Source organism: Lepisosteus oculatus, chromosome 6 (genome assembly GCF_040954835.1).
Source record: "Lepisosteus oculatus isolate fLepOcu1 chromosome 6, fLepOcu1.hap2, whole genome shotgun sequence".
Classification (NCBI taxonomy): domain Eukaryota; kingdom Metazoa; phylum Chordata; class Actinopteri; order Semionotiformes; family Lepisosteidae; genus Lepisosteus; species Lepisosteus oculatus.
Genome location: NC_090701.1, coordinates 18,834,665 through 18,853,152, shown reverse-complemented (window position 1 = coordinate 18,853,152; position 18,488 = coordinate 18,834,665). Strand labels below are relative to the sequence as shown.

The window sequence follows — 18,488 nt, the reverse complement described above, 5'->3', positions numbered from 1 at the left end:
ATATGTAACTCTTCGTAACTGACTGAATATATACCTTTTGTATTCTGATAACCCTCTCGATAAGATCTGTTAGGTTTACATGCATATTCTATGTATTAATAAATGTATCCTCGTGTATAAGTACCTGTGTGTGTGTGTGTGTGTGTGTGTGTTGTTTGAGTTATATCGAAAGGTTGGATTCTAAAGCCATTAAAAGAATCATTTTGTGATTTACTGCTACAATTAATAATTGTCCCAGTAAATGCCCAAATCCTACAGAACTGGTGCCTTCAGAGAGCACACTACACTGCGTTACCTTTCCACACTTTTAAACCTTTTTGATTTATGAAGATATAAATCCATGCCTCCTCTCTAGATCACATAAGACATCCTCACAGAACTATACACTTTATCTCACGATGACAGCCAAGGCTACAAAGAATGTGAAAACTGCTGTCATACAGTACATCAGTAAGAACAACAAAATAAAACAACACCAGATATATCTCTTATACAGCTTTAAGATAAAGCGAAACAAAAATCCCATAGTAACAACTTTCCAGCCTGACTGAGATCAATGTGTTATTAAACAAGAAAAAGTAGATTCACCTGGTGCTTGACAGTTGAAGATCTCTGAAGCAAAGAAACACTTTCCCATCTCCTCTGCAATGAAAGCATAGTCTAGCTGGCTTAGTCCACTGACGGCAGGTAGAAACAGATTCCATAATCCACGAGCTCTGGCCTTCTCCTGAAAAAGAAATCAGGGTTATCAGACCACTTATCTTAACTTCAGCAGTTCAAATTAATTGTGATGCAAACATTACAAAGTTTTCCAGAGATGCCACTGATGTTTTTAATAAAAGGCAATTCATCTCCCCCAGGATCATCTTGGTTCATACTAATGGAGCTCATGATAAAGACCCCCTGTAACTTCTATTTCTGATTTACTGTGATAGTGAGCTTTCATCATTTTGGATAATTCTATTTTTTATAATTTTCTACAATTAGGTTTCTTAATTATCTTTTTTCTTGAGTACCTAACAAATATTTCACAAACATGAAATACGCTACTGCCTGAAAAAAACAATCAAACTTTACTTAATAACAGGTGAAAACATTATTGTAACCACACTTTAATTTCAAATATGATCTAATGTGTGTATTTTTGCTTTGCACTTGCTACATAAATATTTGTATAATTAATATTATTTAATACTCATTAATATCTTTTAAGATGACTTATACAGCAATGAGAACCAATTAATCTGAAATTATTTTTCATTTAGTTCAAAGCAAAACATTTTTATATCAAATTTTCAATATAGCATTGTGAGTTTATGTCATGTCTGGTGTTAAGAGCACAAGCTCGTATCAAAATATCTTCGTAACCACATTCTTAATTTGCTCTTTACTATTCTGTAAAACTTTAAATATTAGGTGAGAACAAGACAAGAGACTTAAATCAAGACTGGGGAAAAACTCAGAAAATCTTGGTAGGTGCTATACTGAATATCTGTCGATGTTCTGAGGTTTTGACAAAATCTCAAATTGTTTTATCTCATTGAGAAGGAGAAATTACAACTGTGGAGCTTCTCACTTTTCCTCTCTTGTTGCAGAAAGATTTGGCTCAGTTCTGTTTTACATGTACAGTAGTTCTCAGTCCGGCTGTTAACTTTAGCTAAGTTCCTCTGCATTAGCTTTTGGCAGTTCACACAGTAGTGGTTCCAGTCACGTGATTAGGTACTACAGCTTGTCAGGTTGTCAGGAATTCTAGTGGTCAAGATACATTTCTCTACTGCTGTGTAACTTTGCAAGTCAGAAAATCACAAGACCTGATTGGCCATGATGTCATCAGAAGTACTGTTCAGCCATACACAACAGGTTCCTCATTGGTAGATTGTGAATCTCTTATTGACAGTGACCTCCAGCCAGAGTCCTGAGCTCAGATGCATCTCCCTTTTGGAATTACAGACAAAGACACCAGGATGGATAATCATCACTGGTGATGTTTTCTCATGGATTGTACCAGAATTCCAATACATTCCGCTTTTCAGCAGCCCATCTTGCCAGCATTCCTTCGAATATGACTCATAGGAGACAAGCTACAACAGGTTCTTTTTCAACACAGGGCAACAGAAAGATGATAATTAAAGACTTTCTAAGTGTTGTGAAGCCTCATAGGGATGTGGCCTATACAGGTAAAAAGAAGCAGCACTGACTAGCACTGATGAAGTACTGTACAGCCCTGTTACTGAAAATTATTTTTTCCCAGATCTGATTAAAGCACAGCACCTTTACGGTGATGTTTCACTAGTACTGATGAAGAACAGCCCTGTTACTGAATATTACCCCTCCCTAGCACCTAGACAACTAAAAAAAGGGAAGTGTTGCTGTTGGGATATTTTTCAGCCCAGCTAAGAAGAGTGACACTCTGGCTAGGTGGGTTATTTTCCAGGGTGTGGAATTTTCAGTGCCTCCTGCTTGTCACAGGACCAGGTTTACTTTAAATAAAAATATAATTTTTCCCTTTAACTCTTGGTGTTTCTGGGATCTGCCTAGAATTTATACCCCTACATGGCATTGAAAAATGTTTAATTGTCAATGTCAAGGCCTTGTCACAACATCACTCACCTTTAATTTTTCAATCACTGGAGGTCTGCTCCATCTCAGAGGCAAGTTTGCATTTTTCTTGTAATACTCTGAAACCTCCTGAAACAGAAGATCGCCAGTATCTCTCACAAACACTCTCTTTTCAACACTCTTTATTCATTAGGGGAAAATGACGATATCGGTATTTATATGTTAAATTTAACATGTACAATGATTACGTGGTTTTAGACGTCAAGATATATCTGACCATCTCCCAGTCAACCCCAAGCGTGCAAGTAACATCTCCGAAAATAACATATTTTGGAGAGATGGGGTTAGGTTTAGGTTTGCAAATCAGTGCCTGCATGACCCACAAGACATCTGGAACAAAGTCCTCTGGACAGATGAGACCAAAGTAGAGTTGTTTGGCCATATTGCATGTTTGGTGAAAACCAAATACTGCATATCACCACAAGAACCTCATACCAGCCGTCAAGCATGGAGGTAGAAGGGTGATGATTTTGGCCTGCTTTGCAGCCGTAGGTCTTGGACAACTCCCAATCATTCCCAATCGAGTCCACCATGAATTCCTCTCTATACCTGCACATTCTAGAGGAAAAAGTCCTAATCATAGCAGGGGTCAATTTTCAATTAAACTGACAATTTACAATTCAACTCTCTATCTGCTTTACATCCTTTAATTCATATTTCAATTCCATGCACTTTAATTACAGTTCCAATGTCTGTCAAATGTCTAGTTTCAAATCTACCTATATATATAGCATATTCAGCTCCCCAATTCCCCTGAATTTCACATATTTGAAATAAAAATATTTTTCACTACTCTGATACCTAATATATGGAACGTCTAGTACAATACAAATATAAAAAGCAAATTTTATAATTTCCTATTAGAAGATAAAGGAAGGACACATCATATAATTCTTTATCAGGAGAAGTAATGAAAGTTTACATTAAAAGTACATGAGCACATCTAAGAAATATAAATACCACAAAGTTCTACCCAGGCCTGTCAGATTTTTGTGGGTGGTCTGATGCAAGATCTTCAACACATCCAATCGCCTGATCATTATCTCTAAAATGTGTCTTTTCTCAGAATGATAAAAAACACTGTGGACTACCTTTAAGCTGCCTTGTATTTGGTATAATAGTTTGTATAATTGAATACTCCACATCTGTGGGTATTACAAAGGTAATAAAAAACATTTACTGTATATTGATAAACAAACCCCAGGTGGAGCTTCTCTGTGGTTCTTTCATGAAAAGAATCTTGATTTTTCCAGCAAATTAATCGTTGATAAAAACAGACGAAAGGTCAGAAGCAGTGCAGAGTAGTAGCTGGAATTCAGGACTAGAAAGGAAAGCTGCTCCACAGTTCAGGATGCAATAATCAGTTATCTGGTTTCAAATTCCTTTGAGACAATAATTGCATGAAGCCTATGACACACTGAGCTCACCAAACTCCCTTTGGCGTAATTTGAGATGTTTTGCCAAGCCTTTGCTGCAGACATTTTGAGCACTTGTCTGTTCATGGATTGTTCGGACTATTTTGACTTCTGACTTTTTTTTTCTTCAGCATGTGATATGCTTGCACAAATGGATGTCAATTTGGAGATTTTTTTTTTTCCAGGTACTATTTTGTTCTTCTGTATTCACAAATACAAATGACTGTACTGTGCCCTGTAAGTCACTTTGCATCAGACAAATAAATGAATTAATAATAATGGTTTCCTATCTTATTATACATTTTCTTATGTTGTAAACTGACTTAAATGATGTTTAAATGTTTTTCTAAATATGTTTTAGTGTAAATGTATTTTTAGACCACTCCTATGATTATTCATGTGGATTTTCTATTTTTTTAAAGGATTATCAATTCACCAATAATGCTATCGTGAATACAGGCAGATGTTTTAAAGTCTGTGTGCAAGCAAGTGGACTATGTGCTGATCAAGAAAACAAGGCCTTGGCTGCTGCACCGCCTAAGCAAAACCTGCTGTCCAGGAAGCACCAGTGCTGCTCTGAGGGCTGCAGTGTCCAATGGCAGCAGATGAAAATTCAGTTTCTCATGGCAAAATTGCCATCAAGCAACACTATTTACAGGGTATGCCTTGGACAGAGGACAAAGATGTTTTCTTGATGACATCTGAGTGGACAACAGAGAAGGTAGATTGACTGCTAGCCACACTTCTAAGTGGACAAGTCCAGAAGGTTTATTATGATAACCTGAAACCCTCTCAAAGCAGTAACAACAAAAAACTGAAAGCCACCGATCTTGGAATAACCTTGGCTAGAAAAGTACACAGTTTCACACTTGGCTTGACCTAGCTTAACCTGACTTAGCACCCTGTAGGTCAACCACATCCACCCAGGTAAGGTAGTGCCATGTTAGATCACTGCCTATGGAGTCTTCCTTCATCTCTGAGATGATGGATCTGTCGGAGAAGTCTGAAGGACTTGGATCGGGTGGTGTCTCTGGTGGACAAATATGTTAACATAGAAGCAATGGAGTGACAGAGTGTTAATTTGCCAGACAAATGGGAAAGTGGGAAAGTGGGAGTTCATTCAGATCTGACAGATTTCAATAGATGAAAGTCTTGGAGCTTGGAAGGAGGGCATAGTTGCTCCTATAATATATATAATAATGTAAAGAGTTTTTTTGAACATTTAGTCTGTGTGATTGCTAGTAACTAAGAGATCCTAGGATCTCATTTTGTCATTTCTTGAAAGAATCCAGGGTTTGACAAAGTTTCAGCTTTGACAACATGGTTAGATAATTTGTTCCAGAATAACAATACCTTTTGTGTACCTTGTGCCTCCTTTTTTCCCATTTTTAAAACACTTCCTGACAGTCTCCACTTGTGCCCTTCCCTGATTCACTGCTGATTTTGATGAGCTCTATTAGATTGACTTCAAAGTCTTTAAGGATACTGAATGGCTGAATCGGGTCCTATTCAAAACTAGGAAGGTTTAGTTCTTTAAGGCTACCATTTTGAGCCCAAAAATGTATCTGGCTGCACGTCTTTGAACTCTTTGCAGAAATGCCTTGAAAAAGTCCGAAAATGTCTTATCTGGAAAATGGCAACCAAAAATTTGTCCTTGGTAACTACCAGTCTTACGAGAGTTAAACACTTAATGGATTTTATAGACATTTCTGATTATATCAGTCAGGAAATCCTACAGAAACAGCTGATTTTTATTTGCGGTTAATCAGAATCACTTTCATTGATGGCAGGTGTATGCTACTTACCTTTGGACATGATTCTGAATGTGATTAGTTATCTCTGAACACAGCTACAGCCCCCATTATAAAAGGATGTGCACACTTATGCAACCAGGGTGTTGTAGGTTTTTTAATTTAAATATTTTTTCTTAATAATTATCTATTTGTTTTTTCTTGAATTTTGTTGGTTGCAAGGTCACATTAAAGATGGAAAAATGTCCGGAATGATTTATCTTGATTTCTGGCTTTACATCACAAATACCTGCATTTTCAATAAGGTTGTATAGACTTTTTATATCCACTGTATCCCACATGACCCATTTTACTAGCCATTAATGAACTGATATAATCAGAAAAGTCTATAAAAAGTCTATAATGTTTTTAACTCTCTTAAGACTGGTAGTTACCAAGGACAAATGTTTCCTAAAACCCAAGATAATGAATGATTGTAAAAATATCAGACCACTTTGTTGTTTCTGGAAGACATTTCTTTCATTTCAGATTTAATTTCATGTTTCTTGGAATTCCTTAAAAAGTGACTGTGTCAAAACAACTTGAAATAGAATACCCAAAGTTTTGAAACCATAACACATAGCAGGTTAAATCAAAATATTGCACAATTATATGTTATTTTTTTAACATGGGACAAAATACAATCCTAGCATTAAAAGTGATCTACTGTTCTGACCTCCTCAGCAGGGAACACGTGTTGCTGCATGAACTCCTTCACTTGGCTGAGAACCACCCTCCCTCTCTGGGATTGCCGGAATAGCTCTTTATCATTGGAAAGTGGCTTGGATGGGATTGTTCCTCTAAAAGAGAAAATATTTTACAATGTTACTGAATAATATAATTGATACCAATAGCGGCCCTGTATGAAAAACAGCCTAAAAGGACACAAAGGCATAACTTTTTATAAATCACAAAACACAATGTGTGTGTTATATAATGTTATATGAGTGTGTTATATAATCGTAATGTTTTTGTTTTTGGTTTACATGACAACACTGATCTAAGTAGTAAATTTAAAGTAAGTCATTTATGTATTCCTTCTCAGGGTTTTTAAAGAGCACATTTAATGTGTTCTCCAAACACTTTCTCATAATCTGCCTGTCTGCTCAGCAGTTAGCAGACCTCTGTGAGTGAGTTGATCGGCTCCTGGCCAAATGCAGATCCACTTGTCATAGTCCACAGAGGAGCAAATGATAAAGGGAAAGGAAGGCAACCAACTCTGCCAATCAAATTTAAGGATTCAGCTTGTAAACGTCTAAAGTGGTCTACACAGGAATACTGCTGGTACACCATCCCAGCCAAGGAAAGGAACATGAAACATGGAGGCTGAATATATGGTTAAAAGATCAGTATGGAGTAGGTTGTTTACAGTAAGCGTTTGACAATCCTTCTGGAACAAATGGGTCAAAGTCAGACGGAGTAACTAATGAACTAGAGCATCATCAGCAATGATGGGGAAGCAAGTGTGTTTAGTAGCCATAACCCATGTAATTGGAGTGCAAGAAGCTCCCATTCAGGCCAATTCTAATGAAATCAGATAAGCCCTACACACCACTAAGACCAAACTTCACACAACAGACACATCCATTTGCAACTGCTTATACTGTACCTCAATGCTTGAAGAATTATTATTATTATTATAATTCCTTACACTTATATGGTAAGGAGACTCTCCTAAACCACCACCAGCCCCCATCTGGATGATGATGATGATGCGATAGCAGGCCTAGTGCGCCACACATCAGCTATCAGGGGAGGAGAACAGAGTGATGAAGCCAGTTCAGGGGTTTATTAGCCCATGAGGCCATGGCTGGTAAAGGCCAATGGAAAATTTAGCCAGGACACCAGGGTAATACCTCTACTCTTTTCGAGAAACACCCTGGGATTTTTAATGACCAGAGACTCAGGACCTCAGTCTCATCTAAAGGACAGCGCCTTTTATTTACAGTACAGTGTCCCCATCACTATACTGGGGCATTAGGACCCACATAGACCACAAGGTGAGCACCCCCTACTGGCCCCACTAACACCACTTCCAGGATCAACCTTAGTTTTTCCCAGGAGGTCTCCCATCCAGGTAGTGACCAGGCTCACACCTGCTGAGCTTCAGTGGGCTGTGAGTTGCAGGGTGATATTGCTGCTAGTTAATTAAGAATAAAATACAAGAAACTCAAGGTTGCTGTACTAAAATATATTTATAACATAAGAATAACTCAGACGTGCAATAAGGAAATGGGAGGAATTAAAATAAAGTACATAAAAGTTAAGGATTTATAGGTGTTAACATGTTAAACTGAAAAATGGAAATTCCAAGTACTTAACATACTGTAGATTCAGTATACAGTATGTGATAGACCACGTAACATGGACATGAGAGCATGCACTCAATTCTTTAATGACTTCAAAAGGAGATGTAGCAAAGGTGATTTAAATTTTAAACTTTGTTGCAAAAACAGTTTGCAAATATACCATCTAAGGAGGATGCATTTGTTGACATATTTTTTGAAACACCAGGATATAATTAAGGGAACAGCCACCACTGGATAATTATGACCAGAATATGTGTCTATTGATGTATACTATAAATCTCCAAAACCAAAGTCTAAAATTACTGTTTATACATTTTAGAAAAAAAGGCTGTAAGGAAATGAGGTTTAGCTTATAAGTGGTTAACTGGGTACACTGTGAACATCCCTAAAACGATTGAGGCTGAGTCTTGGATAGTACGGTTTAATGGTTTAATAGAGAATTAAAAAAAAAAACTCACAGGCACACCACTGACTGCATAAAATTACCTGAAACATTTCTGCCCCTCCTATGCTAATACTATTTAATTCAGAATTTTGTTGGTATGCTGCCTAAGGCATGTTTCTATCGTCTTCTTACAGTAAGTGAAATACATTTCTTGTTTAGCACATTAACCGTTTCAGTTTCATCATTATTATCCCAGATGCATTTCCTTTCTTCCTTTACTATTATTTTGATATTGTATAATTTAAAGAACCTTTTTTATTATAAATATTATCCTCCCTTGAAACATCCCTTGGACGTTTATTGCATCATCTCTCTTGGACTTGCCAATGTCATTTTTTGTCATGCTCACATATCATCGTATTCCTTTTGTACAGTATATTTATAATATAATATTTTTCAAACATGCAGTTAAAGTTATGATCTGACACATGAGACACTGCATCCATTCTAAGTCTCCTGTTTTCATTAAAATACACTGTAGCGCAGATGGAACATATACAGTAAAGCCTTCTATGAAGTAGTGCTCAATTATTGGCTATTACTTCCATTTTTAGACCAGATCTTTGGTTTAAACAGTTGTTTGAACTATGAAATTAACACCCATCTGATTATAGAATATCAAACGTCTTCTCACGGGTCTTAGCATTTTCAGATGAAAACATCATGGAAAGAACAGGAGAAAGAGGCTCATTTTTTACATTCACATTAATAATAATAATAGTGTCAGTACGTTCACTACACATCAGCTATCACTGGGGAAGAGAACAGAGTATGAAGCCACTTCACAGATGGGAATTATTAAGAAGCCATTATTATTAAGAGGCAAATGGGACGCCGGGGTAACACGCCAATTCTGTTTGAGAAACAACCTGGTATTTTTAATGACCGCAGAGAGTGAGGACCTGGGTTTTACATCTTATCCAAAGGACGGTGCCTTACAGTATAGTGTCCCCATCACTATTCCAGGTCATTAGGACCCACACAGACCGCAGGGTGAGCACTCCCTACTGGTCCCACTAACGCCTCTTCCAGCAGCAGCCTTAGCTTTCTAAGGAGGTCTCCCATCCAGGTACTGACCAGGCTCACACCTGCTGAGCTTCAGTGGGTTGTGCAGGGTGATATGGCTGCTAGCACATTGAATAAGGTCCAAGACATCATGCTACAGATTGCACTTAAGGTCTTAGATTTTAGTATTGCAACTGAAACTCCCTTTGGAAGGAAACTGACTACAGCTTAAAAATACTCAAAACCAGTTCTAATTAACAGCTTAGCTTTACCTTTACCTTTTAGCAATCTGGAGTCCAGCTTCTGCCAAAGGTGCAACACTCTCACCAAACTTGTAGGCATCAGGGGCACTGGCATTTCCAAGGAGGTGCCGTGCATAGATTCCCTTTAGTTCAAAAACAAAATGCAAACCAATTAATGAAAAATTAATTAACTAACACCAGATAAACAACAAACAACCGAGGCCTTATTCAGATTTTAAGGTTATGCTATACTTAGTATGTATAAGGCTTCTGAATTAAAAAAAGTGACAAGGCATCATGACTGAATGGCACAGAATAAATTAAAAATATAATACTGGTGAATAAATGTTCTGTTAAAATCAGGGTTTTTCTTTACGGGACACATGAAGCAATCTTTATTACCTTCCTACATTTACTACTACAGCAGGTGCAGTCTGAATGCCTGTATAATGCCCATAAAAAGTACAGCAAGCTCACTGTGTGTCCAGCAAAAAATTGACATTTTGTCATATTTTAATATGAAAACATTTTTTAACCCAAGTGAGTTTTGTGCTGCTTTTGCTTCTTCCTAAAAAAGCTTTGGTTTTAACAATTATTTAATTTTACAACATAAAGCCAAAAGACTACAAGAAAGCAATATTAAACACAATAATTGTTAAAGCTTATAGCACCAAAGAAAAACACCTCAGAACCTGAAAGAAACAGAAAATTGAAGACAAGTGTGAAAAATAAAAAAATTAATAAAAAAAATAAAAACATACATGTTAACTATATTCTATTTTGAAACTGAATAGAGTCTATTACATATTGCACTGCAAGTTTGCAGTTATCCTAAGAATTCCCTAAATACTCTTACAACTTAAAGAGAAAACACAGAAATAAGAAAGCAACTTCACTCATGTAAAATTAAAGACCTCTTAGAGGTCGCTTCCTTGCTTCTTTATTTTTTCTTGTTTTCTAAAGTATAAAGGTATAAAAGGTATACTGTTATAAAGTGCCTTTAAAAATAAAAGTGTTCTTCTAATAAAATTTGTAGCACAATTATTCCAAGTTAAAATTACTAAGCACATCAAAATGAATTTTCTTCAATTTAATATACAGAATTAAATATTTAATATAAAACTAAATATCTGTGCTACAGTACATCAACAAGATGTTTTCTTGTCTTCTATCCTGGTCTTCCTAGGATACAATAAGCCTCTGTATGGTATATGCATACTAAAGCAGTACTACATTCAACCTCAGATAGAATAAGAAAAATCAGATGCAAATATAATTTGCTCTTACTTTACACTTTCACTACATGATTCAGGGCATGATGTAAATATTTTCTGACTACATAAAAAATGATGAATGTATTCTAATGATAGACACTTTTTTGGAACCAAACTTTCTATGAAGACAGGCACTTATTTTAGAACTATTCATCACCTGCGTTGTTAACGTTACAGTGTAAATATACTGGGAAGCAGAAAATCCACATTTATAAAGAAATGAAAGCACAATAATTGATTTAACAACTGTGTTTGCTTTAGAAAAGAAGGCAAAACTATCTGTTCCAAAAATCACGTACAGTATAGCAGCATCAATTAACATGTATTTAATAAAAGTAAGTTTAGATGTAAAAAATTGACTGGCTTGGAGCAGCATTAAAATCTGATAAACACATATACTGCATGTTCACTATTTTTTTTTAAAAACATAGCAAATATAATTTTCTAGGGTGCATTTTTCTATTTAATAAAATGGGTGCAAGATATTTTTCAAGACATTTGGGCACATATTTCCTGTTTTTATAACTCTTCTGTTAATAACAAAATGTTCCCATAGGAAAAATGCATCCATTGTTCTTCAAGTCATAACTTACTATAACTCATTCTTAACATAGAGGCAGTTCATACATGATAGGTCATAATTGAATGATAAACTACCATGTGGTTTAAGGTAAACATTCATAAACTAAAATGCAATATTATAATAATAATATTGTTATATAGGATAATAATAATAATATTAATAATAAACCATCCTGGTAAATCTCAGCAGTTTTCTAGTGATAAAGAACATCTTTGTATAAATTATTCAGCATCTGTACAGTTTAAATCCTTCAAAACATAGCCCTGGTGTGTTCACTAATGACACAGGAAATAAGAAAATGGCAAAGATATTAATTTTTTAATTAAATTTAGTAAAACACTACCTGAGCTATTCCTGACATTTTAAAAAAAGAAAGGGCTTGGAAAAAATTCCATTCGGGTAGTGAGAGAGGAATGCATCGGCACCGACAGTACACAGAGATCAGCTCATCAGGGGTGGGAATTCCTGCGGATAAAGAGAGATTAGAAATGCAACATAAAAAACTAAGACTGAATGAAATCACAAATTATTTTGATTGACAGATTATTTGTACAAAGTGATACTGTAAATCGAGGGAATTCCAGCAAAGAGTTTTCAAATGTTAGGCATTTGTTTTTTGGCCACAGTACAATTTACTGTATGTACAGGCAGAATATTTGAAACAGGTAATATACAATTTAAAGTTACAGTGGGGAGCACTGTCAGCAACAAACTAGCTGCAAATGAGCAAGTAAAGGTTCATTCCACACAGGAAAGAAGAAAGAAGAAGCACATATCTGATGTAGTGCCTTCTTCAGGTGACATATTTAAAGTGAAAGAAATCACTTTGATATTACTACATTTCATTTAAAAAAAACCTTTTTTGCCATAGTCAAAACGGTAAAGCTATTTCTAGAATTCTTGAGATCGATAACCTATTATTATTATTTCACAATTCTCTGATTATTCCTTTAATTCTCCATATGTTTCTTGTTAAATCATTTTTTCAATTCATTAAAGTGTAGAAATAAATGTAGAGGGTACTAATATGTTTGAACTAATGTTTTGGCAGTGAGTATTTTATCTCTGTTGATTATCCTTCGAGCTTGGTCATGTGCTTGGAAAAATGTTGTCAAAAAATGCAACTGCTTTCGTCCCATGAGTAGTTTTTCACATTTCATCCATTTTTATAGTATCCTGAAAAGATATACTTGTCACACAATTCATCATACCTTCCACCTGTCTTATGTCTCCTGTTGTGTGGATGATCCTGAGTTCACTGGGCCAGGAGTAAGGCATTAGGAAATAGGCCAAATCTACAGCAGGATGCCCAGTTGTGGAAAGCTCCCAGTCTAACACAGCCAAAACTCTGGCCTGGAAAAAACAGTTGGGATTTCTGACTCACTGTTAAGCTGCGTGCCCTGGAATAATGCCACCACAGAATCATAATATTCATTAAGTTCTTTTTTTATCTACAGTGTGGATATCTTTATAAGGCAGTATAATAGTAAAAACTACTTTGTCACTGATTTTGTTTTCAGAACTGATTACATCTGGCAGACTATAAGCATATCAGACTATGCTTGAAGAGAAGTGTTTGTTTCCACTAATTCATTTCTTGGATGTATTATTTATTTAGGGGAGCCACAGTGGTGCAGTGGTTAGCATTGTTGCTTCACAGTGCTGAGGCCCTGGGCTCAGTTCCTAGGATGCTATCTGTGTGCAGGTTGTATGTTCTCCCCACATTTCCTCCTACAGTCCAAAGACATACTGGTAGGTTAACTGGCACTGGATTGAGTGTGTATCTGTGTGTGCCTTGTGATAGACAACCATGCCATCCAGGGTGCATCCTGTCTTGCACCCATTGCTTGATGGGATAGGCTTCTGCTCCCCTGTGACGCTGTAGTGGATAAACTGGTTAGAAAATGGATGGATTGTTTATTTACAGTATTTCAATACAGGGGTGTGATCCAATTGGGAAGAAATTATGCCAGTTTCATGTAACGTTTAAGTGGTGGTCCCATTGTAGAAATGTGGGCTTTTATTAAAATATGTTACCTGAATTTCATTTTTTATCATTTTCAAATTCAAGATCTCTTTAACAATCCCGTGTTTAAAGGGCAGGCAGGAATAATTAAAGGCATTCAGGTTCTACCTCAGTGGGATGGAATATCAAATTGTCCAGGCGAAAATCCCCATGCACCAAAGTCACTTCATTGTCATTGGAGGGCAGGTTGTTTATCAGCCAATCGGACAATGCATCCATGGCTGGTATGTCAGTGTGGGCAGCAGCTCTATACTGTTTTGTCCACGTTAAAACCTAAAAATAAACAAAAATATTGCTTATATAACTGTCTGTTGTGATCTGTGTCACAGAAATCTTTTCATATCTTTTCAGCCTGGCTTCTTCACCACTACCATCATTTTACTCATTATCTTCAAATGACATTTTTCAGTTTGATTTCTTATTTTCATACAAATCATAAAAGCATTAGTCAGAGAATTATGTTCTCAGATTAACTGAATTCAAAGAAAGAAAGCTATTGTCTGTCCACAGCCTGGAATGTTCATCTGTATTTGAGTCATCCACCACAAATGCTGTAGGTCAATATAGCCACTTCTAAAGCCACTTAATAATCGTTCCACTGAAGTACCTTAATCATCTCAATTAGTCATTTAATTACTAAAATGTCCATGCATAAGTGGCAATAGCCAAAAACAATGCAAAGCTTGCAATTGTGACCCTTTTAAATGATAGTTTATATTTAGAACCTACACAAATCTGCTTTGGAATCTACTCCAAACTGATAAAACTATGTTTTAAATATGTTGGCAGTATGAACATCAATTAGATACTTAAAGAAAATTACAAGATTCTCAACTGCACAAGGATTCAACCCCTTTGTTGAGGCAACCCTAAAAAGGGTTCTGCAGCAAAAGAATACTGTAGTGTGTATGGTAACAAAATCATTATATGAGTCTATGCCTTTGCATCCACCTCTGCATTATATCCACAGATTGTGAATTCTTAGCAACAATTCACATAACAATAAGACAATTAACCATGAAGACCACTCAGAAAAACAAGGATAAATTGGAAGTGAAGCACAGATCAGCAGGTTGCTGTGCATAGCGATGAAGAAGATTAAAGATTTATGCGGTTCAATTCATATTCACATATCGCAATATACCAGTCCCTACAAAACCCTCTGTAGGTGACAGACAAGATGCCATTTCTGAAACAGGCTCATATTAAATCTCACACGAGATAGACTATAAACATAAGGCTTAAGGTTTTAGGGTCAGATAAGATATAAAATTAACCTTTTGTTCTAAATATAAAGTGTTACAGTATGTCTGCTTGAAGTCTAACAGCACATCATAATAATGTTGTAGGGATGCTTCACATCAGGAGGGAATAGGAAGAGTATCAATACTGAGATACAAATTGTATGTAAAGGTGTATCCTAGAGAAAATCTGCTTGAGTTATCTAAGAATCTAAAATTGGGTTGAAAATTAACATTTCAACCGGTCATGAATCCAAAGCACACTTAAGTGCTTTGACAAGAAGAAAGTGAATATCCTTGAGTGTCCCACTCAATATCCTGACTTAAGTATAATATAAAATATACAGAGAACCTTGATGATTGCAGTACATCAACTATTCCCAAAGAATATGTCAGAACTGTGGACATTTTGCCAAGAAGAATAGCCCAATTTTACCATCCCACTATGGAGAGCTGGTAGAGACACTAAGAAAAGACAGTTTGCATGGAGCTTGTAGATGTCACAGTTCAGTAAAAGAAAGTGTGTACTGTGTTAGATTTTGCTGTTAAAATGTTATTATTCTCAGTTATTTTAATCATTATCTGAAACCAATCCTGTCATGATTTTGACATCCACTGTGTTTACACATTTCACAATGCCCTGTGCCACCAAGTGCAGATTAACTGTATGTGCTAGAAGAAATGTAATATGACGTTTACCAGTATATAAGTCTTCTTGTGAAACAAACAAAATGTTCAACAGCACCCATTTACATTTGTGGACTTGTCAATAATTACAGATTCACTATCAGATGTTTTGAACCATTTCTTAAATTTAATTTTGTGCAAAATCAATAATGTCCTAGAATGAATGCAATCCATTATAAAGACTATAAAGATTATTCAATTGGCTGGATAAAATAATACAGTAAATAGTATTTTATTCTTATCAGTTAATCAGCTACTCAAACCCAGCACAACCCATACCCTTGAGTGTGCTATTCCATATATGATGACAATAAGTCTTTTAATCTTTTGAAACATATTCTGTTGCCATGTAAGAAAATAAGGAAGAAAAAGAACACACAGGAATTACGGAGGTATTGTCCTGTAAAACAAAATCTCTGCTACTGTCATATAAGATTTTATCATATTTCTTCATTTTGGCAATGTTGTGTATAATTATGCATGTACTTCAGACTTTTTGGAATTCTGTGCTTCTTTTAAAGAAAAACATCATGTTTTGGGTCCATTCCCAGAGTGACCGAAAAGCAGCCCATTATCTCTAACCATTGTATAAAAGAAACTTATAAAAAGCATGTTTCAGTTTTCAACATGAAAACTAAAGCAGAAACTAATAAGTATACAGTATAACATATTGTGATGCCATGAAGGGCACTTTCATCACAACGCACACAAAATAGTCCTGACACAGAGATACACTCTGAAACAGACTGGAAGATTAAATGGTGTTTATTTATTAAATCAACCAAAAATAACATAAACCTAGCTCTTTGTGGGGCTCCTAACTTAATGTTTTTCTAGATAAATACCAGGCATTTACCCTCCCTTCTTACTGGTGTGTTTAACTGTGTTCCTTTAAACATCCAAATAAATATAATTATTAAATTAAAAACAGACTTTTCACATTCACAGTCCGTTGGCCTTAACACTGTTTGTTGGACAATTCAGTTTATTCCTGCAGTCCATGGTTTTTGGTTTTCCAAAAATTCAGTTTCCTCCTCTGGACCTTGGTTAACCAGTTTCTAAAGCAATCCCATTACCTTCTCAACTCCACAGCCTTTGTTCACTCTGCACTTCTCCCAAGAAAGTGCAACCTCTCTACTACTGGCTCGTTAGCTAATTTATATAGATTAGAATAGGTCATGCAGCTGCTCCCTGTTTCTGCAATTGCCAGCAAATGCCATTTTGTGTGCTGGGCTTCTCTCTTGGCCTCTTGGTACAGGCACTGGTACTGTAAAGTGGATGATGCTTCAGGGAAAGTACCACCCTTGAAGGATTATGTCCCTTGCAGTATCACAATATATATGTTGTATATATACAATGGAAAGCATAGGTATTGGGTAAACTGAATTTTGTCATTTTTGCTGTCTTATGATGACATTCATATTTCAGATCACAACAAATAATATTGTTCTAATGCAGCTAAACATATATACAAAATGATATCCAACAACAAAAGGTGACATTTTTTACATTTGATTCATATTAATTTTTTAATATAAAATATACATTTCATTCAGCAAAAATGAAAAATTTCAGAATTTCAGTTCACTGTCAAAATACATGCTCTTTTTGCTGTGTATTGAACTATTGCACTATTGTAGCCTCTTTTCCTTGGAAAAAAACAATTCCAGAAACTGATCTCCCAACTGAGTGTACTGGAAATACAGTTCTAAATAAAAGAAAAATATTCCAAGCAGAACAGCCAAGGTTTTATTAGTCATACAAAGCTCAGCATGGAGGGGGACTACATAATTGTTGGTATTTGGATAAGGCTGAACGCGCTCTTCCAAAAAAATGATTCTGTTTCAAATGCAGGCATATTTAGGATTTTAATTCCCAAAAATCGGATGTATGAAGTACCTACCTGTCTTTTACAGTAAGCAGCACCTTTACCATAGCTTTTCAGACCCAAAGCATTCACGTCCAGTGAATGAAGCCTTGCCAGAACTTCAACTGCTGCAACATACAAAGCAGCCCGTTCAGCTGAACAAACTCCTGGAATCCTAAGATCTCGAAAAATCCGTCCCTAAAATGCAGAAGAATCACATAGGTTAAAAAACCCCACTGCAATTAATGTTCAATCAGGTAAATCATAAACTAAACATAAACTGTTTTCTGAATGCATGACATTCAGCCATATCACTCTGCAACTCACAACTAACATCCCGCTAAAGCTAAGCTGGTGTGAGCCTGGTCAGTACATGGATGGGACACCTCCTGGAAAAAAACAAGGTTGTTGCTGGTAAAGGTGTTAGTGGGGCCAGTAAAGGGCGCTCACACTGTGGTCTGAACTGGTCCTTATGCCCCCCATGGCATTGGTGCCCCAATGGGGACACCGTACTGTAAAAAGGAGTTGTCCTTTGGATGAGATGCAAAAACCGAGGTCCTGACTCTCTGTGGTCATTAAAAATCCTAGGGTGTTTCTCAAAAAGAGTAGGAGTGTTACCCTGGCACCCTGGCAAAATTTCCCATTGGTCTTTACCAATCATGGCCTCTGAATAATCTCGATCCATGAATTAGCTTCATCACTCTGTTCTCCTCCCCACTGATAGCTGATGTGTGGTGAGTGTACTGGTGCACATTGGCTGCTGTTGCATCATCCAGATGTGGGCTGGTGGTGGTGGAGGGGTGTCTCCATTACCTGTAAAGCACTTTGAGTGGACTGTCCAGAAAACCAAGACATAAGTGTAAGAAATTTTTAATTATTATTATTTCATTTCATGATGTGTTGTCAGAGGCACAACGGCCATCCTTTTCTCAATAGAAAGAACTGAGAAATTAGGTAATACGGAAGGTACTGCTCATTTGTCACA

The 18,488-nt window shown here is 36.3% G+C and overlaps 1 protein-coding gene across 1 annotated transcript in view; it reads right to left on the bottom strand.

Annotated features, from left to right (window-relative positions):
* nphp3 (nephronophthisis 3) overlaps positions 1 to 18,488 on the bottom strand; it is a 150,417-nt gene that overhangs the window by 59,150 nt on the left and 72,779 nt on the right. Inside the window, exons 32-39 of the mRNA XM_069191044.1 lie at positions 17,540 to 17,701; positions 13,817 to 13,981; positions 12,894 to 13,035; positions 12,026 to 12,147; positions 9,862 to 9,968; positions 6,501 to 6,624; positions 2,611 to 2,688; positions 589 to 727 (exon numbers count right to left, since the gene is read on the bottom strand). Coding sequence (XP_069047145.1) covers positions 589 to 727; positions 2,611 to 2,688; positions 6,501 to 6,624; positions 9,862 to 9,968; positions 12,026 to 12,147; positions 12,894 to 13,035; positions 13,817 to 13,981; positions 17,540 to 17,701 — 1,039 coding nt within the window. The remainder of the gene's footprint in view (positions 1 to 588; positions 728 to 2,610; positions 2,689 to 6,500; positions 6,625 to 9,861; positions 9,969 to 12,025; positions 12,148 to 12,893; positions 13,036 to 13,816; positions 13,982 to 17,539; positions 17,702 to 18,488) is intronic.